General features: G+C 34.3%; 3 protein-coding genes across 3 annotated transcripts; 2 read left to right on the forward strand and 1 right to left on the reverse strand.

Annotated features, from left to right (window-relative positions):
* Positions 1 to 224: 224 nt before the first annotated feature.
* On the forward strand, positions 225 to 4876 carry LOC110702529 (pto-interacting protein 1-like). The gene is made up of 7 exons (XM_021880250.1): positions 225 to 1593; positions 1941 to 2188; positions 2288 to 2414; positions 2960 to 3215; positions 3735 to 3867; positions 3960 to 4046; positions 4197 to 4876. Exons 1-7 carry the CDS (start codon positions 1308 to 1310, stop codon positions 4320 to 4322), a joined length of 1263 nt encoding a protein of 420 aa, XP_021735942.1. The 5' UTR covers positions 225 to 1307; the 3' UTR covers positions 4323 to 4876.
* A 3375-nt stretch (positions 4877 to 8251) lies between these two features.
* On the forward strand, positions 8252 to 12327 carry LOC110702530 (protein STAY-GREEN 1, chloroplastic-like). The gene is made up of 4 exons (XM_021880251.1): positions 8252 to 8877; positions 9044 to 9214; positions 9532 to 9699; positions 11473 to 12327. The coding sequence occupies exons 1-4, from the start codon at positions 8746 to 8748 to the stop codon at positions 11878 to 11880; spliced, it is 879 nt and encodes a 292-aa protein (XP_021735943.1). The 5' UTR covers positions 8252 to 8745; the 3' UTR covers positions 11881 to 12327.
* Positions 12328 to 18260: 5933 nt separating this feature from the next.
* Positions 18261 to 26460, reverse strand: LOC110702531 (protein FIZZY-RELATED 2-like). The gene is made up of 10 exons (XM_021880252.1): positions 25439 to 26460; positions 24870 to 24992; positions 24579 to 24683; positions 24268 to 24447; positions 24046 to 24108; positions 23767 to 23961; positions 20357 to 20458; positions 20220 to 20282; positions 19968 to 20036; positions 18261 to 18696 (listed from the first exon to the last, which is right to left on the reverse strand). The coding sequence occupies exons 1-10, from the start codon at positions 25955 to 25957 to the stop codon at positions 18643 to 18645; spliced, it is 1473 nt and encodes a 490-aa protein (XP_021735944.1). The 5' UTR covers positions 25958 to 26460; the 3' UTR covers positions 18261 to 18642.
* Positions 26461 to 27266: the final 806 nt, after the last annotated feature.

Consider the following 27266-nt stretch of genomic DNA (forward strand, 5'->3'; position numbering starts at 1 on the left):
TTACCTTGCTCATTTAATAGCTCAAGGGGTATATTTATAATTTTATATTTACTTTTTTTGGTTTATTATCATTTTATAATACAAATTTCTTTTTATTTTCATATTTACCCCTCGATAAGTTTATAGTGTTAGGAAAGGGAAGTTAGTGACTTAGGAGTTAGGAATTTCCCTTCTCAGTTCTCACTTTGGCTATCTCTCGAGCTTTTAACGATTCCCAGGTAATTTCAAGCCAATCTGTAGTACTTTTGCTTCTATATTTTATCTATTTTAATGATCAAAGTTATGCATTTTGTAATGGTATAACTCCGCATGTGACTATCGTCTGTGAATTGTGATACTACCTCCGTTAACTATTATTTGCAACAAATTCCTTTGTTGCAAATAATAGTTAACAGAGGTAGTATATCATTATACATTTATACTATAGTGTAGGGTTCATAGGATATGGAGTATGTTCTAGTTTCTTAATTGTCTAGTTTATTCATTTCAATTAGTATATATTTTTGAGGGGTTAGTTCAAAATCACAAGAAACAGGGGTATTCGGTGTTAATTTATGCAGTACTTACTTTAAAGTTGATTGATAAAATTGTGTTGATATTTGTTATGTAATAATAGTTGCAATGATGGTACTACAAATTTTATAGAAAGAGGGGTTTTGGACTTTTGGTGGTGGTGTTTGCAATTGGTGGTGGGTTGTGTAAGGATTTAGGAAATGGAAAAAAAAAAAAAAAAACCAAAAAAAAAGAGGTGTTGGTGGTGGTATCAATTAAGGGGCGGTGGTGCTCGAATTAAGGAAAAAATTAGGGAAAGATAAAAGAGATAAGTAGATAGGAGACTTAAGATGGTGTTTGGAGACGGTTGGCGGGTCTCGAAGGGGAGGGGTGGCTATGGTGTTTTAGGATTTGAGAGGAGAAAAGGGATAATGATTTATGACAAAGAAAAACCTAAGGGATAAGGAATCAAGTAATCAAGAAATGACAAAGAAAAATGTTAAACAAACAACCCCAATGGGAATAAAGTATGTTAATTCTCGTACCCACTACCTCAATCTAACAGCCCCTTAATGCGACTCGTAGAACTACTTGTAACCGGTGGCGGTGTATATATTGATTTGTGCCCTTTTCCTCTTTGTACTTCGCCTTTACCTTTGAATGCTTGATCCATAAGGTCTTTGTTGATGTTGTATCCAAAATTTGATAATTCTATTTATAAATCATTTTTATCTTTATTTTCTGTTTGAAATTACATCTCTTTGTAACCTTAGATCTTCAATTTGATTTGTTCAACTTGTAATATCCTTGGAATAATGGATGGTTTGGCTGAAAAAGTTGTTGATGGGGTTAGTGATTCTGGAGTTGTGGCTCTTGTATCAGGGGATGGCACTACTAATTCTGAGGTTTCAGGTCCTGAACTGGATGTCGTACCTGCTGGAATTGATATTGAGGGTCTTGATTCAGAAAGTGAGGTTCCCGTTCCTTCTATTCTCGAAACCCAGATTGACCTTGAAGGTCTTGACACTCCAGACCATGATGATTGGGAAAGTAATCTGGACATACAGCTCAATTCCCCCGACCTTCACTCTGTTTCTGATGGTATTATTTAAAATCCTAACCCACTATTTTTAGTGATTACTTAATAAACTATGATTAACCAATTGTTCATGAGTGCCTTGCTTTGGATGTTGTGAAAGCATTTGATTTCATAGCTTTAGAACTCTGATGATAGTCTTAAAGGTACTCTGTGTATCATGCTGAATAGAATAGGTCTGTGTGCTGTTAATACATATGCATGTCAGCATGTGTGCCTGTCTGTGTTTGATTTGAAGTTCTTGATGTCAGAAATCTTGATTTAATTGTGGTGACGCATCCTTGGTTTATTTTGATTTTCATATGCTGTTGGTTTCTGAGTTTTAAAAGTAAGAATTTATTAAATTTTGTAGGGAGAGATGGAAATGATCAGTTAGTTGATGATGAACCTAGCAATCCGCCAGTGGAAGTCCAGCCTATAGTTGTACTGCAAATTTCTGTGGATGAACTACGGGACGCTACAGAAAACTACAGCTCCAATGCTTTAATAGGGGAAGGCCCATATGGTAGCGTGTATTATGGTAAGCTTAAAAATGGGCGTGCAGCAGCTATAAAAAAACTGGATGCTAGCAAACAACCAGATGACGAATTTTTATCCCAGGTTTACAACCTTTGAAATCATATTGAAATTATTGATATACTAAAGTGCTATTTTTACCTAGAAAACTGAGGTGCTTATTTTATCGCTTTTTATTTGCAGGTTTCTTTGGTTTCAAGGCTAAAACATGAAAATTTCATTGAATTGCTTGGTTACTGTGTTGATGACAACCTACATATTCTTGCTTATGAGTTTGCGTCCAATGGAACTCTTCATGACATTCTTCACGGTAAGCTGGAATTTGTGGTGTTTGGAGCCTAGAGGCCTTTAATTTCCTTTAGTTTCAATTGTCCCTTTTTTCTTATTAGTTTGTGGTGTCTTTTGTCCAGATTGATTGATAGTTTCTTTATGCAAGAATTTTTTGGCCATATCTAAGCTTTGGGCTTTCTATCTTTTGGTTTTTATGAATAAGATGGATGAATTTCGATGCTTTTCACATCATCTCATGTAAGGACTAAGGACTACTAAATGATATTATTTGTTTACTTACTGCAGGTTTTCATTATATGGTGATACATGGTTCTTTTTTCACTAATTTGTTCGATATCTAATCGCTGCAAGAAACGTGAACTGTTAGCTGTTAATCTGTTATGCTATGTGAGTTTGAATAATCTGTGCATATTAGTGAAGTCCTTTTAATTTGATTTTATACTTGTAGTTAAGCCATTGAAACTGGTCATGTACTCATGTGTATTCAGAGAGACCTTTTGCTTTTATCTCTTGGAAGTGATAATTTGTTTTCGTCAGTTTTTACTTCTGTTATATTTTGTCTAGGGAAGAAGGGTGTTGAAGGAGCACAACCTGGGCCTGTGTTGTCGTGGGCACAACGTGTTAAAATTGCAGTAGGTGCTGCCAGGGGGCTTGAGTTTTTGCATGCGAAGGCAGCTTCCCCCGTTTTTCATCGTGATATTAAGTCTAGTAATATACTGCTCTTTGATGATGATGTTGCTAAGATTGGTGATTTTGATCTGTCACATAAAGCTTTGGATATGGAAGCACAACTTCATTCTTGTGGCTATCATGGACCAGAGTAAGGATTCTTTGCTCCTTATTTACCTCTATTTGGAAATACTCAGCATGTTCAGGAATTTCTTATAACCATAAATGACATTCAAAATGATTTTATTTCATCTTTCTGCAATCAAGGAAATATTATGGCTGACCATGGCACACTAATGTGGTGTGGAATGGAGTAGTTACTTAAATTAAAGTATCACACTAGTATAATAATAGTTTATGAATGGCCTTGGATAGTTTTAACACCGGACCACTGGCATATTCTTGTGGTAGTTCTGTGACTTAATTTTCTTGACAACTCTGCAGAGGCGAAACAACATAAATAACCCTAGTGTCTTGAGGGCCTCATGACACACGTTACTGGAGGGGTGTTTACGAAACTAGACTCTACTCTCTGGGAGTACTATTATGATTAGTCATAGGATGGAGTACCTTTAGATTTTATTAGGTTTCTATCCAATTAGAAGATTCACTCGAACTATTTTGCCTTCAATCTGATTATTGTTCATGTGGAATTGATTCATGTCCATAGGTATGAGATGACAGGGCAGCTTAATGGCAAAAGCGATGTGTACAGTTTTGGTGTTGTCTTGCTTGAGCTTCTCAGTGGTCGGAAACCTGTTGATTATACCTTACCTCGTGGACAGCAAAGTCTGGTGACATGGGTACTTGTTATTTTGCTCTGTTTAGTGGTATATTTTTGGTTCAAATGACTAGGATTTGCTCCTAACACAGTGCATATACTTTATGATGTCAGGCTAGACCCAAACTCAGTGAAGACAAAGTCGAGCAGTGTGTTGATCCGAGACTCGATGGAGAATATCGTGGCAGAGGTGTTGCCAAGGTTTGGATAATTCTTTCTTTTAGGTTTGGATACCAATTCGTTGGTGGTTGTTAAATGACATGCTCTCTCTTTGTTCAAGTAAATTTTGCTGACAAATGAAACAATACTAGAATCTATGCTAATACATTGGATCATTAATTCATTATGCAGATGGCTGCAATTGCTGAATTGTGCTTAAATCCTGAACCTGATTTTCGGGTAAACATGAGCATTGTTGTCATTGCACTCCAACCTTTGTTAAATGCTGCGCCATACATAGCCAGCCAGACATGTTAAGGTTTATGTGCAGTTGGGTTGGGACAAATGCCAGTCTTCCTTTTACTCTTTTTTTTTTTTTTTTTTTTTTTTTTTTTTGACCTCTGGAAAGATGTGTATTTGACTGTTTGAGTAGCATGGGTCAACACTCAAAAGGCAACCTCATCTTTGAGCTATCTGTAATTCTGTAAAGGGTTGTTTTGGGTTTGTTGTACTGTATTGGTTAGACGGTTATTTTTATACATGAGTGATCGGGTCGCAGAGGACCCTTGGCGTGCAAGGGAAGTTACTAGGCGTAATCCTAGTCTAATCAGGGTAAGCCATACCATTTTAATGTTTTTTCAGTAGTCCTACACTGTTTTACTAGTCCTTAAGGATTGGATTTTACGTGTAGGAAAAAATAAGTATATTATCATAAGGAGTCCTAGTCTAATTAGGTTATACTAAGCGCCTTGGGATGTGTATTTGTGTTTGATTGAGATTAATAAATTAAAGTTTTGTAATAAAATCTACGAAAGTAGGTGAGATGCTTATTAGTCCAGCCTGGTGTAATAAGTCAATTGCTTATTTATTTATATTGTTTTTGTAGATGTTATTTGCTCTGGGAATATGTGGGTGTATGAAGATTATGATAGTGTTCCTCGAGCACAATTAATAATTGCACATAGATATAATCATATGATTCATATGCTTGATATGTGGCATTGTGGCAGTATATTGATTTTTGAAGAATAAGGTTGAACAAGTAGCAATTAATAGTGTGTTTGGATTAAGAAAGGGGACGGAAAAGAAGGGGAGGGAGGAGAAGAGGGGAGGGAAGAATGATGAGTTTTCCTTTCAATTATCTCCATTGATGGAGGGATCAATTTCTAACAATTTAATCTCTCAATTTTGCTCCTTTTCAATTCTCCTTGTTCCTCATTTGTTATCCAAATGAAAGATATCTCATATTTCCATTTCACTTCTCTTCTTGTCCCTCTATTTCCTTCAATCCAAACACACCTTAAATTTACAACATGTTTTTGAGATTTTAAGCTAATTGATTGCTTAAGTTAATTAAGGGTTTGGTTACGTGTTGGTATTATAACTAAGATTTAACCTATTAAACCAGATAAGATAATATGCATGTAAGTATTTCAGCTAATGGTTCTCATAACATATATGGTATTACTTTGTATTTGCTATCATTAGTTTAAATCACTACTCTGTGTTCATTTAAAATATCACATATCATTTTTTGACACATATCATTTAAAATATCACATATCATTACTGGTTAGTCATAAACAATACATTAATTATATACATTCCAAATAATTGGCAAAGTTCATTTACTCAACATTATTATTTAGGAAAATTAGAGGATGAGATCAAATTACAATTATGATTTGGAAATTAGTTCCAACAAATATTTTAGATAAATATGCAATTTAGCACGTTTATGAAATAATTGAGTGTTGTTTCAAAAAAACAAAAAATGAAATAATTGAGTGTTGATATGATGCTGTCATTGGGCAATTGGCCTTTTTGAGCTGGAAAAGGCTTGTAATGGTGGCATGGCCTGCTCACTCGGGAGTCGGGACATTTCATATCTGACTAATCTGAGGCTCAGAGCAAATATAATGCACTAGATTTTAGATGTAGGCCCTGTATATGGGACGCTACCACAAGTCCTTCACAAAATAAACGTGCTGTAGTCTTGTTACTTAATAGTCAAAATCAATTCTATATTATTATTGTCGTCTATCATAGTACATTAACCAATAATATGAATTATTTACCAGTAAAGTGCTAGCTCACTTGGTAAGTTTCTTATCTCATAATAGATCATATGAGTTTGGGTTCGAATCTTAGGGTTTGTTCTCATTGACTGAACTAAACTGAATATTTTATAAGAGAAGGAAATTAGGAGCTGAATTAAACTGAACTGAATTGAATTGAATTTCAACGTATGAGAACAGACCCTTAGTGAGGGTGCTTTGGGTGAGGTTAGGATTTCTTAACCCTTCCCTCTATTTCGAGTGATTGGCTCGCAAATACTGAACCAAAAAAACCGTGATGGTTGAACTCTAATCAGAGTCTTCCTTACCTTACTTTCGTTTAGAAATCCTATCTTTAATAATCAACATATTTATGCATTTGATGCATATTATCATGAGGAAGTATATTGCATTGCATTCTAAATTTTGGATAAAAGAGGCACTATGATAGGTAAAACTGAGGTGAGATGACTAGATATCACAAATTTGGCGGTGTGAGCGATCATGGGAGTTACTTCGTTAGTGTTATAGGAGAAGTATTATGGTTATGAATCTTATGAGATAGTTGGCTAGACTAGTTAGCTGGTTCTCCGACTTTCAGACGTGAGATCAAGTTCAAATCTCTCTAAGCTCATTCTCCTCTTAGGATGAAGCTTTTCCTTACTAATTATAATAATAATAATATTTAGGAGAAGTATTATACACATACCCTTAGCTTGCTTGAGGATTAACCTTGTTGCACTTGAAAATTGATATGATTGAAATATTCACTTATAGATGCGGATCTTGACCGAAAATATTTGAGGGGATGTGATTTAAATATTTTATCTCTTGCTCAAAACTATTCACTATACCCTATATATATATTTTATAAGTAAATATAAGTTATTTAAATTCATTAATGAATTAATTACAATAATTTACAGGAGGCCTGACCCCAAATGGCTCCGGTGGAAGGTCCCCTTTGCTTATAGCACGCATGTGATATGGACCAGCTTAGTTGATATTGTTATTTCAAGGTAGTAGACTAAGCTAGTATTGGTGAGAGTTGAGTAAATACTCATCCTAACAATTTCATACAAAGAATTGTGCATTGTTTATTTTACTTTAGATAGATGAATAGAATGAACACAATAGGAGAAGGGGATGGGTAAATTGATTTGTTGAACTTGCTTGAACTTGGATTGAGTAGTAAGATTAAGGAAAATATGTTGTGTTATAATGAGTAGTAAAGAAGTCAGGATTACGTGAAATTGACTATAAACACTTAAATATAAAAGTATTGCAGAATATAACAAGTCACAAGGCAATCTATTAAGGGGGTGTTTGGTTCATTATATTAGAATGGATTGAAATGGAATCTCATAATATAATAGAGGGTTATGGATTTTAAAATCCATACTAACCTAAAGTTGTTTGGTTTAATGTTTGAATGGATTGTATTCTTCATTAATAGAATGGATTGTGAATCTTAAAGGAAAAGGCGGGTATGAGATTTTATAGGTGTGGGATGGAATTGGAATCACTCGGGTACGAGATTCTATTACTAAAAAAAACTCAACCAAACAAAAAAAATAGAAGGAATGGATTCTAATCCCATTCCAATCCATTCCAAGCAAAAGAAGGTGAATTTTGAATCCTTCCATTTCCTCTAGTTCTACTCCTTATTGACCTATTTATTATAATATCTAATTAAATGTTATTTTCTTTACCCTTAAAAAACTTAAACATTGTAGTATTATTACTCCTTTTGTTTTTAAATATTGTAAAAATTTTCCAAATAAAGAAATAGATCAAGTATTTAAAAACGGTTGGAAATGGAAAGTGATTCAAGTATTTAAAAACGAAGAGAGTAAAAATTTGATGTACTTGTGTAGTTTTGTTTTTCCTGTAAGCAAGTCAAATGATTTTTTCGTGAAGGGTGGATTCATTTATATAGAAAACCGTTGAAGCTTACAAATTGACGTTTATCTCCTATAATTTAGGAATGATCAGCGATCATCACAGTCGTAGTCATCAAAAATTTTGTTCTATTGAAACCTCATATTTAATTCAATTACCTAGCGACATTCTTTAAACCCGAACTCGAAAAATTTATTCATCCAAATCCAACACAAAAAATGAGTTAAATCTTTACTTAAATGACATTCATTTCAAAACTCCAAGATAGAAAATCCTCTCAAAAATACTACGTATGAGAGGAGGAAGCACATACCGCCGTTATATAATTGGTCCAAAATGTCCCCAAAATTTCCAATCAATACAAAAATTAAAATAGAAACACGTGTAAATTACATTTCACTTTCAATTACTAGCAACTTCAAGCAATTTCCTTTTTTCCCGGCAGAACTAAGAAATTAACCCCAAATTTGTGAATCAACTCTCTACACGCTTTTCTTTCTCTCTCCTCCTTTGAAAAAAGTGGAAAACAAACCTTCAAAGTTTTCCAAAAAATTATAATTAAAACTCTTAAGCAAAGAAAAATACTCAATTACTCAAAGTATCTTCTTGTTCCTTCTTTCTTTCTTTTTCTTTTCTTTCTAGTCTTTGGTAGACTACTCTTGTTACATATAAAATCTTGTTCAAATTCCTAGATTATTGGACCTTCTAATTCATTAATTAATACAAATACAGAAGTAATTAATTGATTTATTAATACTTCTGTAGTTACTAATTTTTGAGTGATGGCCACTTTAACTGCCTCTATGTTACTGCCATCAAAGCTCAAACCTTCATTTCCTGAGGATAAATCCTCTATTTTTAATTTCAAAAGTAGCAGATCTTCTTCATCCAAAAGAAGCCAATCTCTTTCCCCTGTAAGTAACTCTATCTATTTATTATTTGAGTCGGGTTTTGGAATTAATTGTCACGTTGATGGTATAATTTGAACAAATAACGTGACAACTGATTCCGGACCGTGGGATTATATATGGCCACATGGGTATTGATTAGTTTATTTTTTTGGTGGATGATTGAGATTAGGTGATGAGATTATTTGGGCCAGCAATATTTGAAGCATCAAAATTGAAGGTATTGTTTTTAGGAGTTGATAAAGAGAAACACCCAAAGTTGCCAAGAACTTATACTCTCACTCATAGTGATATCACCTCCAAACTCACTTTGGCTATCTCTCAAACTATTAACAATTCCCAGGTAAAATCTAATTTCAATTCTTTTTATTTCAACCATTTTATAATTTTATTATATTTAAAAGATATTAATGATCACTGTTATGATTCGGTAAAAGTAAAAAGCGACACGTAACTAATTAACTATTATTCTTGAGCACATGAGTTTTTCTAGGTTAGGTAGAATAAATTTAGTTTCTTAATAGTCTAGTTTATTCATTGAATTAGTATTTTTTGAATAAATCAGGGGAAACAGGGGAATTTAATTTAATTTGGTGTTAATTATGATTTTTTTTTGTTTGATTAATAAAAGTGTTAATATTTGTTTTTTTTTGTTAATAGTTGCAAGGATGGTATAACAAATTGTATAGAGATGAAGTGGTGGCAGAATGGAAGAAAGTAAAAGGGAAGATGTCACTACATGTTCATTGTCACATAAGTGGTGGTCATTTCCTATTAGATTTGTGTGCTCCTTTGCGTTACTACATCTTTTGCAAGGAACTCCCTGTGGTAAGATAATTACTCTGTCTTCCTTCCTCTTATTTTGCGAGGATGTTTTAAGTGAGATCGTCTCATACTAATACTAATTAATAGTCGTACTCATACATACTTCTACTCTTTTGAAAAATTAATGTACATTCAATTAGGTTTTAAATGAGATCATTTCAAAACGTGGTATAGAAAGAGTCACTTTATTAGTCTAATCTCAAGTCTTATGCTGCTAATTAGGCGACTGGCTTTTCAATTTGCTAAGGATAGGGCAATAGGGGCGTTAGACAAACTTGTTAAGTTATTATACGGAATATTTTTTCAATTTGATCAAATCATATCTGAAATAGATTTTGATATTTGAAAAATAAGAACAAATTTTTGCCAAAAAAAGAAAAATATAAACAAATGACATTTGTTACGTATCTAATAGCCTATTAATAACATTAGGTTAGAGTCTGACTAATAGTTCTTATAATCAAGTGTTGACGGTTGAAGAAGGCTATTCAATGTTTGTTTGATTGACATAATGCAAGGAAAATGAAGAGTGAAAACCTCTTTGTAATTATAGGAAGCAAGAATTAGAAGTTATTTGGTTCACAACACCTTAAGTAGTTTCACAACATTTTACTTTTTCTAAAAAGGAGAATGTTAATTAGCTTACTTTATATAAGTGAAATTTATCTCTCATATTTAACCAAATAACATTTATACTCCTTATTAGTTATTACTTGTAAAATAAATCTCCATGAAAGTAACAACTTTCAATAGTATCTTAATTCTTTCCATGTTCAAATAAACTAGCATTTGTTCATCCTAAACCCAAAAATAGTTAATTTCCCATGTGCAAAAATATTGAACAGAAAAGTATTGACGAGTACTTGAGTAGTGAGTACATTGTCAAGAACCCACTTCCATATTTGAACATCTGAGATTTTTATTTGTGGTCATCTTCAAAACTAGCCTCATATTTTTATTTTTATTTCCTTTTTTTCATCTTTTTTCTATTTGAGAGTGGGCCTACATTTTAGAAATAATTTTTCTTACTTGTATAGAAGACATTTGCTTGTGAGAAGAATACCAAATACGTGAAATACCTAATGATGCAATGTACGGAGTAATTATTAATTGAAATTAAGGAATGAGCTGCTACAAAAATCATCAATGTACTCCGTACATTATTTATCAACGAATGCACGTAAATTGGAGAGTTTGATTACATATAACTGATATAAGTTGAAGTAAACTACCACAAATGCTTTTGTGCACAAAATCGTTATTCAATTTCAATATAGTTTCCTTTGAGATAATGGAGACTCTGATTAAATTGTTCATTTCTTGCATTTGAGAGTAAGTGAGCTAATAAAGTTGCACTCTTGAATAATAATTTAAGATGTGACACCTACCTCTACCCCATATTAGGAGAAATAATTAACCATAATTATTGTTAGGTTACGTACAGGAGTTACAATGCTAGATTTAAAGAGTATTAACTATTGCATTAGGGTCATACAATATGATGAATGCAACTTTGTCTGATCCGGAAATGGAACAACAATAATACTCGTATTTGTACTTTGTTTGAAAACCCTTATTTAAGCTTATTTGAATTTATTTTTGACACACGACAGCTGATTTTTAGTTTTGAATTAGACTACTACTGTATGAAACTGTTTATCAGAAGATATTTTTCCGAAAACCTTACTGTACATGAAAAGAATGGAGTATAAGAAAAAATAACATGAGTCCAAATATGTTGCTAAACAACATGAGATGTGGTGTTGAAATGGACAGGTACTGAATGCATTTGTGCATGGGGATGAAAATTTGTTCAACAACAACCCAGAACTACAAGAAGCAACTGTTTGGGTGTATTTCCATTCAAGCATCCCTGAGTTCAACAAATTCGAGTGCTGGGGCCCACTCAAGTACGCGCTGGACCCCACTTCGAAGAACACGAAGGAGATGATGATGATAAACAAGCAAGGTGACGACGATGATGATGAGGAGAAAGACGAAGAAGAGCCTTCAATTACAAGCAACTCGAAATGGGACATGTTAGAGCCTTGCACGGAACCATGTAGGTGTTGCTTTCCACCAACTAGTTTGATCCCTTGGACTCCTTCACTATCACATGAGCAACCTCAGCTAGATCAAGAACTTACCGGAGACGTCTCGATCCCCCCCACCGGGACCCGGTGATTGGTAAATATTGTATGCTTGGGTTGAAACAACACCAAATATATGATTACAACCATGATTTATTTTGTATATAACACATACAAGTAGAAAACTCAATTATCTTAGGTAATTTAATTGTACTTATATTAAATTTAGTGAAAATTCGGGTGGACAAAGGAGCTTCCTTGTATCGGATGATCTGATGTTGGAGGCTTGTATGTATTTGTGACCTTGTCAAGATCACCTCGCTCTCACTCCAATGTTAAGGGGTTGAAAGGATTGAATTCATGGACTTTAATTTTGTACATACACGTTGATTTGTTTTGGTGAACAACTGGTACGTGTAATATATATTGTGACTAATAGGAGTTATCTTGTTTAAATTAAAGACTCCTATTGTTACACAACACATAATATGGAGTATGCCACATTTGATTTTGGTTAGGGGAGAATTTTCAACAAGTTTAAGTTTGAATGTTATTTCTATAACTCATTAATTAAAGTTCTTAGATCTCTTATTTACCTATGTAAGTAATTAAGTACCGGTATTATGAGGAATATTATATTTTATTTTACTTAGAATTATGGAGTACAATTTTTTGCAACACATCAAATATTTTTATTTAATTTTTGTGATTTGTAATAGTTAGTGGCGAAACTAGGAATTTAGTATGCGTTCTATTCGCCCGATTTTACTTATCCGAACATATCTGAACTTACTAGTCTTTATTAGAACTTATTTTAGTTATAAATTAAATTTGATGAGTAGCCCTGATTAACCATTATCACAACTTATTTGAACTAATCTAAACTCATTTTTCCTAAACTTATATGAACTTTTTAACCCTTATTTGAATTTATTAACCCTGAAATAAGTGGAAATAAAGTGAACTGAACAGGGCCGGCCCTGTCGTGTTCACTTTATTTCCACTTATTTAAGGAAAAATAAGTTCAGAAAAGGGTTAATAAGTTCATATAAGATAAGTTCGGGAAAAATAAGTTCAAATAAGTTGTGATAAGGGTTAATCAAGGCTACTCAAGTTCAATTTATAGCTAAAATAAGTTCTTATAATGGCTAATAAATTTAGATAAGTTCATATAACCAAAAATTAAATGAATAGAACACACCAAAGTTTGGGGGTTTTGATATGGTAGACTATACTTCATTCAGAAAATGAAGATGTATTGATAATTTATTGTACAAAAAAATTTAGTTGAATTGTATACTATGATATCATCAATCAAAGATTCAATCAAGAGTTTTTTAATTCATGATAACCTATCAAATCAAAATAGACTATATATAAACCTAAAATTGTAAGGCAAAAACTAATGAGCGCCCCCGGGGCGTTAGATAAGAGAATGAAAGTGAAAATATTAGAGTAAAATTAACATTAATTACACCGAACGACGAGTGATTTTGTCATGCATTCATAACTTAATGCCATTTCAACCAATATAATTTTTCCTTATCTAACGCCCCGGGACGCTCGTTAGTAACATCCAAATTGTAATAATAATCATCAAGTTTAATCCGAAGTAATTGACAAATGACATTTAATAACGAGTAATGTCAAGAAGTGAAACTTCCCAAGTCTGTATTCATGTGACTATGTGAAACTTGTATAAGTTTATACACATCTAAATAAGAGGACTATAAAATAAACATACGGCCCATGTAAGCTATTTCAAAGTTAGCCTAAACCCAATATGTTCACTGCCCGTTAAGTTGAAGAGATGCAAACCACAAATTGTCCAACATTTATAAGCCTCTATTTATCTCCTTGATAAAGAGGGTGTTAATCAATGGCATAATGGTAAAATAAATTGAAAATAAAAAGAAAAAGGAAAAATAGATTTTAAAAATCTTATCTTTGCTTTAGGAGAATACTTTAAAGCTAAAGCTCCAACTCTTTATAATGGCCGTTACTTCACTTCCTTTCAAACAGGCGTATATGCGACACTAAAACTCTCTTCTTCTTCCCTCAAATTTCCAAATGAATCTATACTTAAGTGAGATTTTGAGACGAGCTTTTCTTACCCGCAGCAACACAAAGTTTCATATGTGGCTGGTCACACTGTGTGGCCGTGGTTACTTGGTCAGGGGTTACTCAATCAGTCAGAGATTACTCTATCAAAGGTTAATCGTTCAATCGGAGATTATTCGGTCGGAGGTTACTTGGTAAGTGGTTACCCAATCAGTGTTTTGGCGTATGTTAGCTGTCCACACTGAAAACACACTAGGTATTCACTTTTATTGGTTTATTATCCAATTATCAACTTATTATAACAAGTTAGCAAGGACACATGTCGAAAAATAAAAAAGAAAAGAATAACATGCGGCAATCCCTTTCTCAAGTTCCACCTATAGGGTTTTAGGTAATATAAGCGGAATTGCATGAATAATATTCATAAGTACCTAAACAGGATCTACAAGCATAACACATAAAGAACACATAATTTTACCTTTAAATCGTGATTCCATGTGTGATCAAGCAAGAACAATAGGAAAACTAGAACCCCGAACGTAATTCCTCCACTTTGTCCACGGGCATGAATTGAACATCCACTAATGCTAGTTAGTTGTGATTGAACCCTTTCAATCAACCTTCTATAGAGAGGAGAGGAACGAACTAACCACGAACAACAACCACCACCGTGCAATAGTAAGGGACCGACGACCGCACGGATGGGAGAGAGGAAAGGGGCGTGTGTGAGAAAGAGATATTAGGGTTAGGAAGTTTGGTTGCTTGCTTCACAATTCACTATATGGGTTAATTGTGCCTCATCATTAAAACCTAAGGAAGGACTCTATTTATAAATCCAATACATAATTAGATTCCATGTGAAGCTCAAACTCCTAATCCAATCCAATCTATTCTAGGTCTCTAGCCTTCCTACTCACATGACTTATCATTACCTCATTAGGCCCATTAATGGGCTTCATACTTGTTCAATCCAATACCCTTGTGTGTAACCTTATATAGGATCTATTTTATCGGAATTTGGACTATTTGACTAGTCCAAATATCATTTATCATATCTAGCAATAGACAATGACGACAAAAAAAAAATAAACTAATTATCTCCATAATATTGATCATTGATATATTTAGTAATTGCACTTGACAAAGACATAAATCCTTCTTCACCACCCCCAACAACCCCTCCCCGACCCCAAGCCTTGCCCCTCGGAAACCGAGCTCCTTTCCCACCTCCACCCCAGCCTCGAAATCGCCCCCCTTCCCAGCCCACCCATCAAAATCAGGCTCCCTCCCCACCCTCAAAACCGCCTCCACCTCCACCTGCCACCACTACCCTTGAAATCACCCCCACCCACCCCTAAACAACCCCTCCCTCCCCTTTACCCTCTTCTTCCCTAGCCCCAAATTCCCTTTTTCTAGCCCCAACACCCTATTATGTCCCCTTTACAAAGCCCTAAAATGCTACTCCCTTCTGACTCTGACACCACCTCTGTTGGGTACACCTTAGTTGCAAAGTTTTGGTAGCAAATGACAACTTTATCCCTAACTGTATGATTATAAAGTCAAATATACCCTTTGATATATCTCTCTCTTTATTTATAGTTTTATACCTAGGGAAGTTAAGAGTTATTTTTGAGGAGTTTTTTGTTTTTTGAATTAAAAAATTCACTTTTTTTTATTTATTTTTTAATTATAACATTATGACTAACACAAAGTTTTAAATAGTTAAGTTGTATTTGTTAAAATATTGAAGTGACTTTTTTTTTTTAAAATATAATCATTTACTTTATGTAGTAATACTACATTTGTTATTTTGCTAATATAATGTTCTTAATATTTGACATTTATTGTTTTTGCACAAGGATTAAAATAAATGAGAAAATTTTCAAAAAAAATAAAAAGAAAAAAAAAGAAAAAAAAGAGAAGGTACATAAAAAAGTGGATAAAATAAGAAAGATAGCATAAAAAGGTGGATGAATGCAAGAAAAATAGTACAATACTAAATTAGACTCGTGAGATACACGGATTTAAAAAATTATTAGAAAATGAAATAAATTGAATCTGTAATTTATTTCCCCGTAGCGTACATATTTATAAATTAGATCATAAAAATATATCATTCATTATAAATTACTAAGTAACAAAATATAAAATTAAAAGTCAATCTGATCTAACCAAACCATATGCATACTTATTAATTAGTTCATTTTGGTATAACAAACATTCATATTATTTGGACATGACTTCATAGCTAGGTTGCTTGCACAATCCTTAGTAAAACACACACAAATAACAGTGAAACCTTTAAAAAAAAATGATAAAAAAGTTGTAGTTACCTAAAATGTTTTAGCTCAATATCAATTTGTTTATTCCAAGTTTCCAACCAAAAAAAAAAAATTATTTATTTATTGACACAGTTAAAAGATTGAAATGAAAATGATTAAAATTAACCAATTTCTAAAAGAAAACTAAGAAAAATAAATGACATCTTAATTGCATTAGGCGGGAATTTTTTTTATGAGAGAGCAACATGTATACATTTTGAGGAGAGGATGATGTCAGCAAGGGCAAAGCTACATGGGGGGCGGGTGGAGGCCCGGCCCCCCATGGCCCAATTTTGTGGTTTATTATTTTAACTCTAGCCCCTATAAATATTTAGAATAAATAATATTCCTGTTACTCATTTGCATATATTAAAGGCTTGCTATAGTGGTTTGAATCTCATTGATTGGTGTTTAAGGTCCTAGGATCAAGCCTCCTAACTAACAAGACTAGTTTTTTTAATATTTTTTCAAATCCCAATTACGGAGAGCTTCGTCATCGTTGATTTGTTTCACTACTCAATCAGTAATTCTATTTTATTTTCTTAATTTTTTAAAATAATTTGTAAAATTCTTCTTTATGTTAATTGCTAAGGTTTAAGGATTAAATACGTACTAGGATTAGTTTATTAAAGTGTTAGTCGACCCCTAGTTATAGTTAATAGATGTTAAGAACGTTATGAAACAAAGATATTTTCCGTACTCCGTACATAATAAGTTTGGGCGGGAAATAAAGATTGTTCAAAAGCACAAAGAAATATCAAGACAAGAAGTGTTATTGTTTAAGCATAACTTGGCCTTACATTAATTTCGTCTTATCCTGAAACACAGCAGTTACAGCAGCAGCTCCTTTGCAGTAGACTGTAGACGCGAGTGATATGCGCGCTAAAGGGTGACATACAGTCATACACACACAGGCTGCTAGAATCTAGAAAGACTCTACTTGTAAGAGTCAGCCTTTAATTTTGTACTTGTATATTACACGATCAGCCACAAGGCCGCTAATATGGTTCCAAATTTAATATTTAGTATACTTAATCACATGCTTGCTTGGCTGTCTAATTGCACACTGCTGCATTTCTGCGACTCTGCGAGTGCAAGGTTCGTATTCTGCTACGCTGATTTTGTTCAGAGACATGTACAAATCTGCACAAGTTAATTAAGGGATTAAGCATCCTAAGCAAATAGTTACTGAGTAACATGGCCAAAAAAAAAAAAAAAAAAAGGGACAAAACCGTTCGTATCTAGACTTTGTCTTTTTCATCTGACATAAAGTGTTCTACGTCTGATATGGTCTGTTTTACAATTTATTCTATTTTAGGCTTTGTTCTTTTTGTTTGAAATAAAGTGTTCCACGTCTGACATGGTTTACTTTAATCTATTCTATTATAGTTTAATGTTTAGTTGTCTGATGTGGTCTGCTTTGATTTATTCTGTTTTAGAGTTTGTTCTTTTCACCTGAAATAAAGTATTCTACGTCTGATATTGTCTACTTTGATTTATTCCATTTTGGTTTGATTTGGTCTAGTTGTCTGATATGGTCTGTTTTGATTTATTCTATTCTGGTTTGATTTGGTCTAATTGTCTGAATTTATTGAACTTTTTTCATTCTGTCTCTAACCTAGATTTTAGTTAGAAATGGACGAAGTAATATTCCATTCGAGTTGGTTAAATATCATTGATTCAAACTTCACCTTCACCACTACTCCCTCCATTTTTAAATACACTTCATTTTCCTTTTTCAGCCGTTTTTAATAAATACTCCATTTTCTTATTTGATAATCTTTTACAATATTTAATTTATTTCTCTCACCTAGCAAACCCAGCATAAATCATACGAGTATTTTGTTAATTTCATATTCTCCATCCTCCAATTCTCTCAACTACTTTTGCTTTTTACAATTTTTTATCCTTCCTTCCACCCCACTACCTCCATATTTTATTACTTTTTCCATTTTCTCCTAAAACTTTGTACATGAAGAAAATAACAAGTATTTAAAAACGGAGGGAGTATAATACTCCGTAAAGAGCTTTGAAAAAACGGAAAATAAAAAAGGGGGAGAAAGAGAAAGGGGGGAGGGGGTATTGCAAAATGTGAACAGAAAATGCTCTCTATAAGAAATGATAGTAATGTGACAACTATCTTATTTACAAGATTGATCATCTTTGGGGCCCCTACGGATATATTATAACAGGAGAACAACTCCCACTCTATACATGTATTCAGACAAAAATATTAGTAGCAATTTCCATCAACTCTAGTGACAAAATTGTTGGGGCTCCCCAATTACTCGAACAAGTGAGCTAATCCGGGCACCAGTAGACCAAAACTTGTAGGGCTTGCCTGAGGAAGACAAATCGCTATCGTTTTTCAATTTTTCCCCACAGCCTTTTCTGGAACCTCCAAGAGACGAGCAATCTCTTGTTGCTCAATTGTATAAGCTTTCTACAATAAATAGGATTATAAGTTGTAGATGTCACCGTATTTGAGCTCTTCCAAGAGATAAAAATCCGAGCTCACTGTCAGTGTTCTGCATGCATAATAAGGTGTCATTAACGCATTGCAACAGTCAACAGTAGTAGAAACAACAATGTATTAAGTATTTCTAACACATTTGCAACAAGAGAAGGTGTAATAGCTCATGAGACACGGTGTAGCATGGTAAGTCCACGTGCCACCTTCCCAAACAATACGGAGAGAAGGGAGAGGGAGATGTAGAGGGACTTAGGTTTGAGGGAAGCCTAATTACAGAAAAGATGAGCAAGACGCTGGCATTAACAGTTGGGAATCCACAAAAGAGCATTGATACAGGCGCAGATCATGTAATAAGGGGAAAAACCCCTGCTCAGTACCTCAAAAAAAACTCCCACCCCCTAACTCTCACCATGCACTCTACAGCCCCCGCTATCAACATGCCCAAACCATCACTCACTAGTCACTACCAATACAACCTTGCATACCATCATACAAAATAAAATACTATCAAATGGCACTGATATAATTCATATAATAATGGCTCATCTATAACCTCCAAAAATAAAATATCCCATACACCATCACCACCCATGTGATGTACTGTAAGGAAATAACCCCAAACAGAACCCTATTCTGGCGAGCTGTTCCACAAACACTAAATCATTCTCGGCCATCAGGGCCTCAGAAAGTCAGAATTCACCCACCAAAACCACCCGTGTATCTATTGTAAGATTTATTTCACCACTAATTCAGGGAATTGATGATCAAATTCCACCCCCCCATCACTCCAAATCTGAGCCATGGTAGTAGAATTTGACCATGGAAACCCCTATTCTAAAAGAAAGAAAACATCACCAAACCTACCCCTCCCACCCCCCAGGAAAAAAAGCCGAGATTCTCCTCCCACAACAAAGAATTCAGATGGAAATGTAAAATGATAAGGATTAGCCATATTTTAATGGACTTTACCCACATTCAATTTCATGATACATGAGCTGGACTCCATCCATTTTCAATAGAGGATGGGAGAGCCCAATGAGGACATATTATCACTCTTCCCTTTATTTACTTCTGTTTTTATTTATTACTTAAATAAAATAAAATAAAATAAAAGCTTCTATGGGTAGCATTTTCCAAAAATTGATTTAGCCTAACAATTTTCTAGGGTGTGCACATGCATATTGTTATCAACCCAATGCAAGTGAGGAAGAACAAATTGTATAATCTAATCAAATCTGATCATATCAGAAAGAAGAATCACTGCAGTTTCTACTGATATTGAAGACAATAGATCCTCATGCATATAGCATGGAGAAGAAAACTAACCTGAGACTTCGAAGAAGGGAAGACATTCCAAAATTTCAGTGTTTCATCGCCTGCCCCAGTTACGATGGTCTGAAAGTAGAAGCCATTATCAAAGATTCTAAAGTTAGGCATAATATTGAAGAAAGTACTGTACGGATTACTCATTACACAGATTACATCACAAAGTAAATTAAAAAGCATAGGCTTAAAATCAACACCTCTAAACAAAAAGGGAGTTAAATTACAACTAGAATTAGAAATATCTATAATCACCTGCCCATCTGGTGAAATTGCAAGGTAGAGGACTCTGTAAGTATGTCCTGTTAGAGTTGCCAGCTGCAGAACAAGGAAAAAAAGTCAGGCACAGACAAAATTCAGGTGATACTGCAATGAACAGACTAAAATATTACCTTTGACATGCTAGGATATCTCCAAACAACAATTTGATTTTGAGAGTATCCATGGGTGCTGACAAGTTCATTAACGTTTTTAGACCACACAAGGTTGCAAACCTGCAATGAAAATAAAAATAAAATTAAAGAGATGGGAAAAAAAAATATAGAAGTTAAATAAACAGAAACTACACACAGTAGCACAATACAGTTAACTAATTAAGGATCATTCAATCATGTGAGCACTGTGGGTATTATTGAAAGAATTAATTGATCATGAGAACAGTAATTGCGATCCTACCTGAAAAGGCAAATTGAAAGCATTGTAACCATCTACACACTTGTCTATAGCACATTTACATTTTGGCATGTTTTTTGCCAAAGATAATGTATGGAGTATGTGCCCTGAGCATAATTTTTATTATGGTGTATCACCACCACCAAAACCCCCTCTGACAATCACTACCATCCAACTGTCTCTTCCGCCCAATTCACAATCAAGAGGAGAAAACCAATATAATATTGGGCAAAGAGGTACAACCATACAAGATTTGAATTCAAGTTTCACGATTTTGAGCCATCACCTCTTCTAATTACTCTTCCGTTCTTATTTTCTTGTCTTTAATGCTTAATTGTTGCCAAAGATGCTCTACTTACTCTCTCAGACCTCACTTCTCTTCTGCCTTCCCCTTGTTACTGAAATAATGTTAGTTTGAAAGAATATTTTGAATAAGGTTATTAAAAATCTTAGAGTGTTTCCATTTTCCCTCTTCTAGAGTTCTCCCCCTCACTCTTCTTTACTCTTTCTTTACCGTTTAGTCCCTAGACGAAGCGATGGAGGGAAAAAAATGAATATTTAATGTAATGGCATTAAATTGTTTACAGGGTAGATCACATAGGAAAAAGAATGGAGCTCTAATAAGAGGTAGTGAGAAGTGCTAACCAAGGGCATGATAAAGATGAGGGGATAGGATAGGGGTGGTGAAGATGATAGTGTGGAGAATGATAGTGATGAGGAAAGAGGAAAGGAATGTACAATAGTAAAGAAGACAATGAAGAGGAGATACAATGGAGAGATTCATGGTAATAAAACCTAGAAATTTTATGAGCAATGAAACTTCCATCCGATATAAATCTTTTTCCACTTAGCTATAGAGTATAAGGGATAGTTTATCTAAGGAAAATCCCATTCATTATTCAAATTTCTACGTAGTAAATTGCATAGGATTGATAGGAAGCACAACATTTAATAAGTGAAAATAAAAAAAAAAAAAATCTTAGTTCTCTTAAAACTAGGCTGTGCTAACTTAACCTTTTTTTTAATAACACCCTTAATTTTTCATCCAAATTATTGGCTAAAATGAAAAGGATATTTTAAGACATGGCCTTAACTACAAAGTTATATAAATAACTTCCTAAAAAGAGCATGATTAATTTTCCATACATTAATTAAAGGAAAATTAACAATTTTTAACATAACAAATACAAGTAAATAAATACATAACCTTAAGCATCTAGTAATACTAATAGTACATGTTAATACATCAATATAACAAGTACTTGGTGTTGGATGATTCAAATGGAAATAAATGTTCTCGATCCTTCGACTTAACATTCTCCTTTACCAAGAAAATTTCATTTATTTCTCATATGGATGTCCAAAAAGAAATTTACATTTCTATTTAAAGCAATATTTATCACTCTCCATCATAACTGATTCTTTAACTTTATGTAACTCCATCCCCACAAGTTTTCTTAAGTTTCCTCTTTCCACTATGCTTCATCTATGTGAAAAATCCAAATGCGAGAATTTTTCTTTAGGAACAAAAGGAATATTATTTGATTTGAACCTTTTAAAATTCTTCATTTATAAAGGCATTAGATTAACTTTAATTGCAGTCTACATCTTCCATTTAGAGAAATATATGACCTCAGTACATGACACGAGGCAATAAGGTATTACATAAACTCCATGACGGCAAATATTATGTGTTCCTTCTAAAAATTAGCGAGGCAAAAAGCATCCATTCTTGCAGTCTTCTTCTAACAAGGTACTACAGGGACGGGACCTGGTTTTAAAATTTTAATTGCTCATTATTGGCAGCTAATTAAGACATTAAGTCAATCATATATAGGAAAAAACTCTGCAGTATACACACAAATAGCCACTACCTTCTCCACCCTGGCAACCCCTCTCCATTGAAAAGAACATGCCTCCACACAAAAGTATGCACAGAATCTATACAGACTGTTCTAACAATTTTCTACAACAAGCCAGCATCTATGTCCATAATGTTCTCATGCCTAGTCTTAAGAATCCAAGAATTAAACTTCACACAATATACAGCTACATCATGCCATTTCCATTTAGGTTTTTATAGTTTATGCCACTAATTTTTGGGGAATTGAAATGAATTTCAAATCTTAAGCACTCTAATCTAGCAAGTGCAAAACTCTGGCACTCCTAAAACAGCCTAATTATCCACGACAACTGGAAAAAAGCTATTAGTTCAATAAGTTTGCCCAACTAATCTTGAAGGGTTGGCAAAAGAAACAGTTCGCTGCTAATACATCCCTTTCATTCTTTAGTTATTTGCTACAAGTCATATATCTCCCTTATCACATTTACATATATTTTTTGCTCTTTCCATCATATTGTGTAGCTTAATACTAAAACATTAGCATTTTGGAAAGCTGCAACTATTCAAAACATTTCAATGGCAATCTTTCTCCATCTTCAATTCTTCATAATAGGAAATCCATCAAAGAGAGAACCTTACGCTTGCAATCTATAGCTTCCAATTAAATATTCTAGGTACATGCAATGACATAAGAAATTACATTACTGGAAGCTTTTACATGTTCCATCTAATCATTATGAAAAGCATCTATCCCAATAAAAAACATTAAGGAAACTAAGGAAATCTAGTTTCGATTGCTCAATATGTCAACAAATTAGGTCACTAAAAATGTAGGATGCATATTGCAGTGTCATTCAAACTCCATAACCCAATAGCCACCACCCACTCCACTCTAAAATAGTTCCCTCCATATAAAAGCACACAAAGTTGTCTATGCAACGAAGATCCTTACAAGGTTTTCCATAAAAAAAGCTCCAAGCATTAATTATTAGTGACAATTAAAGTCAACTGTTGGGAAAGAAATTGATCGCTGCAAAAACTTATACATTCACCTTTTCACTTGTACATTTAGTTTTAGCCATTTTCACCATAATACAATGGTTGCCCAAATTTGGCATAGAGTGTGCTTATTACCACAATAGACTGTTTACCCTTGAGAAACTTTCAACTAATTAAAATCCTTCAATTGTAATCTTAAAAAGTGAAAAATTTCAAGAAATAATTTAAAAGGTAGAAAGGCATAACCAGCAGAAATACAAGTATACATCATAATTGCATAAAACTAACCTGACTACCAGTGTCCATGCACCCCAACTGTGAATTAGTGGTTGTGTTCCAAAAACGAATGCATCTATCAGCAGTACCACCACCAGATGCAAGAAGCCCATGAAGATGGGGAGACCAAGCAATTGCTTTAACTGCCGCTGTATGCTCAGAATACTTTAATACGGGTTGAGTTGAATGTTGGTTCCATACGAAAAGCTGAAAAAAGCAAACATTATATGAGTAACTCGACTAGGAACTTCCAGCATTATTTCCACCCAACATATAACTAGGTTAACTTACTCTATTGTCATTCCCGCCTGATGCTAGCTCACGATTATCATACGACCACTTAAGCCCACAAACCTAAATCAATGAATAGATTTTATCAGTTCAACACAGGAACAGAAGGAGAATATTCAGTAAAGTATTTAATGACAAGAAAGTCACACCCTCATAAGGAATGATATTTCAATAAAAGCAACAAAATCAGGATAATTTGGCTGAAAAACAGTTACTACAAACCTCTGACTTGTGTCCAGTTAATTTACTGACATAATCATCCTGAGCACGTATATCTCTTTGAAAAATATTCTTATCTCGGCTGCCTGAAGACAACACAGAAGAACTCCATGCTAGTGCACCCACGCGGAACCGATGGCCTTCCATAGTTCTGATCCTTTTGCACCGAGAGGCATCCCAAATCTGTTGCAAAACCACATTGCCATATATTAGTTCTACTGATTCGTCATATAAAGCAATCTATCAATCTCAACGTCTGACCTAAATATTTTCAGCAAAAAAAGTATTCATTCAGTTAAACAAGCATTAATTACTTGAACTTTGCCGTTGTTTGTACCAACAGCTAGATGTGTCCCCCGCTGAGCCCATCCAACAGAACAAACGCTGTCATCAACCCCCAAGTCACATAACTTAGTCACCTGCTCATACACATTAATATCATCAGAACCCTCCATACAAGTAAAGCATTCAAGAAATGACTGTATACATACGCAAAACTCAACCAAGAACCCTAATTAAGACTACATAACCAAATTAGGAGCATTGCCTATGATCAGCAAACAAAACAATAAAATGCACACAATAAATGGATTTCAAGCGCTTACCTTGCTACTGCAAGCATTCCACAAGTAAACGCAATTTCCTAATCCAACAGCAAGCACATTATGTGAAGACCAATCTACCAAATTCAAATAAAAATCGTCCTGCAATGCCGGTGCATCCAGTACCTACCACAAAAACACACCATCAAGATCCAACATTATACAGACAATCGCTAAAGCATAAACCCTACAAAACCACCAATCCAACAAATCAAAATCCAATCAAATCATCAATACCCAATTCTTGAAAACCAATCAAATCAAACCCTAAATCACCATCGCGGCAACCAATCGGACAAAAGATCCCAAACCCAAAGAATCAAAATTTCATCCACATTAATCACAATAAATCCAAGTCAACCCAATAACCTAAAACAAACAACAGTTACAATAATACCATAACCTTAAACACCCATTAACACATGATAATCACATTCCATAAAAGTAACAAATCCCACACAGTTGGACAAAATTAACCCATACCCCCAAAACCCCCACTATCAAAATCCAATATTTAAGTCAATGCAGCACTAAATACCAAAATTACAACCCAATTAAAATCAAAATTATACCTTATAAGGCGACCTTGGTACTTTCCGGGGCGTTTTAACCGGGCTATAACTAACACCGGGGATCGAATCATCGGGCCCGAAAGGCATCAACGACGGCAATGGCCGCTTCGTCTCGGTCTTAAACCGAAAAATGTTCCGATTAGGCGGTCCTTTATCCGGCGTACCAGGGAAGAACGACCCAGAATCCGGCCCGAAAAGCGCGGCCCGAAGAAGCGATGTATAAGCACTAGGAGACTCTTCACTCCGGGCCCCATCGGGCTGATTCTTACTACTCGGCGACGGCGTCAAATTAAACAGGGAGAAATTCGATGAAGTTCTAGAAGGGATGAATCGATCACTCAAGATGGTTCTAGAAGGAGAAGGGTAGTGGTTCGAATTGATCATTCGGTCGATAATTTGAGATGGGGTAGTGGGTCCCTCATCGATTTTCTTGTCCAAAGAGAGAGAAGGGCGAGCAATTTTTGAAGGGTGGTTGATGAGATAAGGCTTAGATGATGAAGATAGATCTTCATCCGCCATTGTTGAAGGTTTGTGAAGATGCAGATTTAGATTTAATGGGGTTTTTTTTCCTGGGGTTTTTGAGAGAGGCGTGAAGAAGAAGATATAGAAAATAAAAGAGGGGGCAGATGAAGACGATAATGGGGGTAAGATGATCTACACCATGTGAGGAAGAGTTGGTGAAGAGGAGAGAGAAAGATGGAGGAGAGAGAAAGCGAGAGAGAGGAGGAGAGAGAAAATGGAGATTGATTTCACCTGCGAACTTTGTCGAGTGGCTGTTAATTTTTCCCGGGAAAATTAGGGCTGTAGATGATGAGAAAAGGTAAGCTTTGCGGGAAAATTTTTACAGGGCTAAATTAGGGCGAAATCAAGGGTTTTTAAAATTATTGGAAAGTTTTGTAGTGGTTTTTGTTAAACATTGTTTTTCTAGGGAACTTTTTGAGTTTTATTTAACCAATATTGGTAATTTTGGGTGGGTTTTGGTTGCTTTACTTGCTTTTGTTTTTGCAATGTGGTTTTGGCTTTGTGTCCCTTTCTTTCTCTATATTACTTCGATCTGAAGAAGTCGGTTTTATCCTATAATATAATTCTGAATCGAAATGAAAATATGTAACTATTTTAATTGGTTTTATTTTTAGGAGGTGATACTCTGGTAAATAAATAAAGTTTGAGATCAAATTTTGTGTACATTATTTGCCCTTTGTGGCTCTTCCTACATTAAAATTAAGACGACACTAGCACATTGACTTGAAGCATAATTTGTCATGAAAAAGAGACGTAGGATTATGGGGTGTATATTAGTGTGTGTTTGTGTTTGTGAAACACGTGGACGCTTTATCGAAATGAGAGAATTATGGATTGTATGAGTATTGCGTTGGCTAATATGGCATGACACAAGCACAAAAAGACGTGTCGTGCATGAGTAAGCCTCGAGCACAACATGTATACAATCTTTTATTTAGGCCGAGTATATTGATTTTTCAATATATCGAATATTATGTGATCCACTTAATCGAATAAAGGTCATGATCGTATTAAGTAATTAAAAATGTATATAGAGAAATTTAATATCTATTTATTATTTTATTGATGAATGTATCAAGTAATAATAACATTAATATTTTTTATATATTCTAAAGATTAGAGAAATCGAGATGAGGTGTGTGCAAATATAGTAACAAAGGTATAGATAGTGGTGATTTTGGGTCAAGATTATAGTAATTCAAAGAAGACTTGAGCAAGGGGTAGGTCAACTTAGTGGATGAGGTGAAAGAAAAAGGATGAAGGAGTATACCCTTAAGCCTTAACCTCACATCATTGATGTTGGTGC

The sequence above is a fragment of the Chenopodium quinoa genome, unplaced genomic scaffold (genome assembly GCF_001683475.1).
Source record: "Chenopodium quinoa cultivar QQ74 unplaced genomic scaffold, ASM168347v1, whole genome shotgun sequence".
Taxonomy (NCBI): Eukaryota; Viridiplantae; Streptophyta; class Magnoliopsida; order Caryophyllales; family Amaranthaceae; genus Chenopodium; species Chenopodium quinoa.

What these genes read in the sequence shown, in the direction of transcription:
- LOC110702529 (XM_021880250.1), top strand. Translation starts at nt 1,308, where the DNA reads ATGGATGGTTTGGCTGAAAAAGTTGTTGATGGGGTTAGTGATTCTGGA. An exon ending in CCTTCACTCTGTTTCTGATG is followed by an intron (nt 1,594 to 1,940) that starts GTATTATTTAAA and finishes TAAATTTTGTAG; the next exon opens with GGAGAGATGGAAATGATCAG. An exon ending in ATGACGAATTTTTATCCCAG is followed by an intron (nt 2,189 to 2,287) that starts GTTTACAACCTT and finishes TTTTATTTGCAG; the next exon opens with GTTTCTTTGGTTTCAAGGCT.
- LOC110702530 (XM_021880251.1), top strand. Translation starts at nt 8,746, where the DNA reads ATGGCCACTTTAACTGCCTCTATGTTACTGCCATCAAAGCTCAAACCT. An exon ending in GAAGCCAATCTCTTTCCCCT is followed by an intron (nt 8,878 to 9,043) that starts GTAAGTAACTCT and finishes GATTGAGATTAG; the next exon opens with GTGATGAGATTATTTGGGCC. An exon ending in AAACTATTAACAATTCCCAG is followed by an intron (nt 9,215 to 9,531) that starts GTAAAATCTAAT and finishes TTTTGTTAATAG; the next exon opens with TTGCAAGGATGGTATAACAA.
- LOC110702531 (XM_021880252.1), bottom strand. Translation starts at nt 25,957, where the DNA reads ATGGCGGATGAAGATCTATCTTCATCATCTAAGCCTTATCTCATCAAC. An exon ending in TAACTGGACACAAGTCAGAG is followed by an intron (nt 24,109 to 24,267) that starts GTTTGTAGTAAC and finishes TCATTGATTTAG; the next exon opens with GTTTGTGGGCTTAAGTGGTC. An exon ending in GCATGGACACTGGTAGTCAG is followed by an intron (nt 20,459 to 23,766) that starts GTTAGTTTTATG and finishes TTTTCATTGCAG; the next exon opens with GTTTGCAACCTTGTGTGGTC.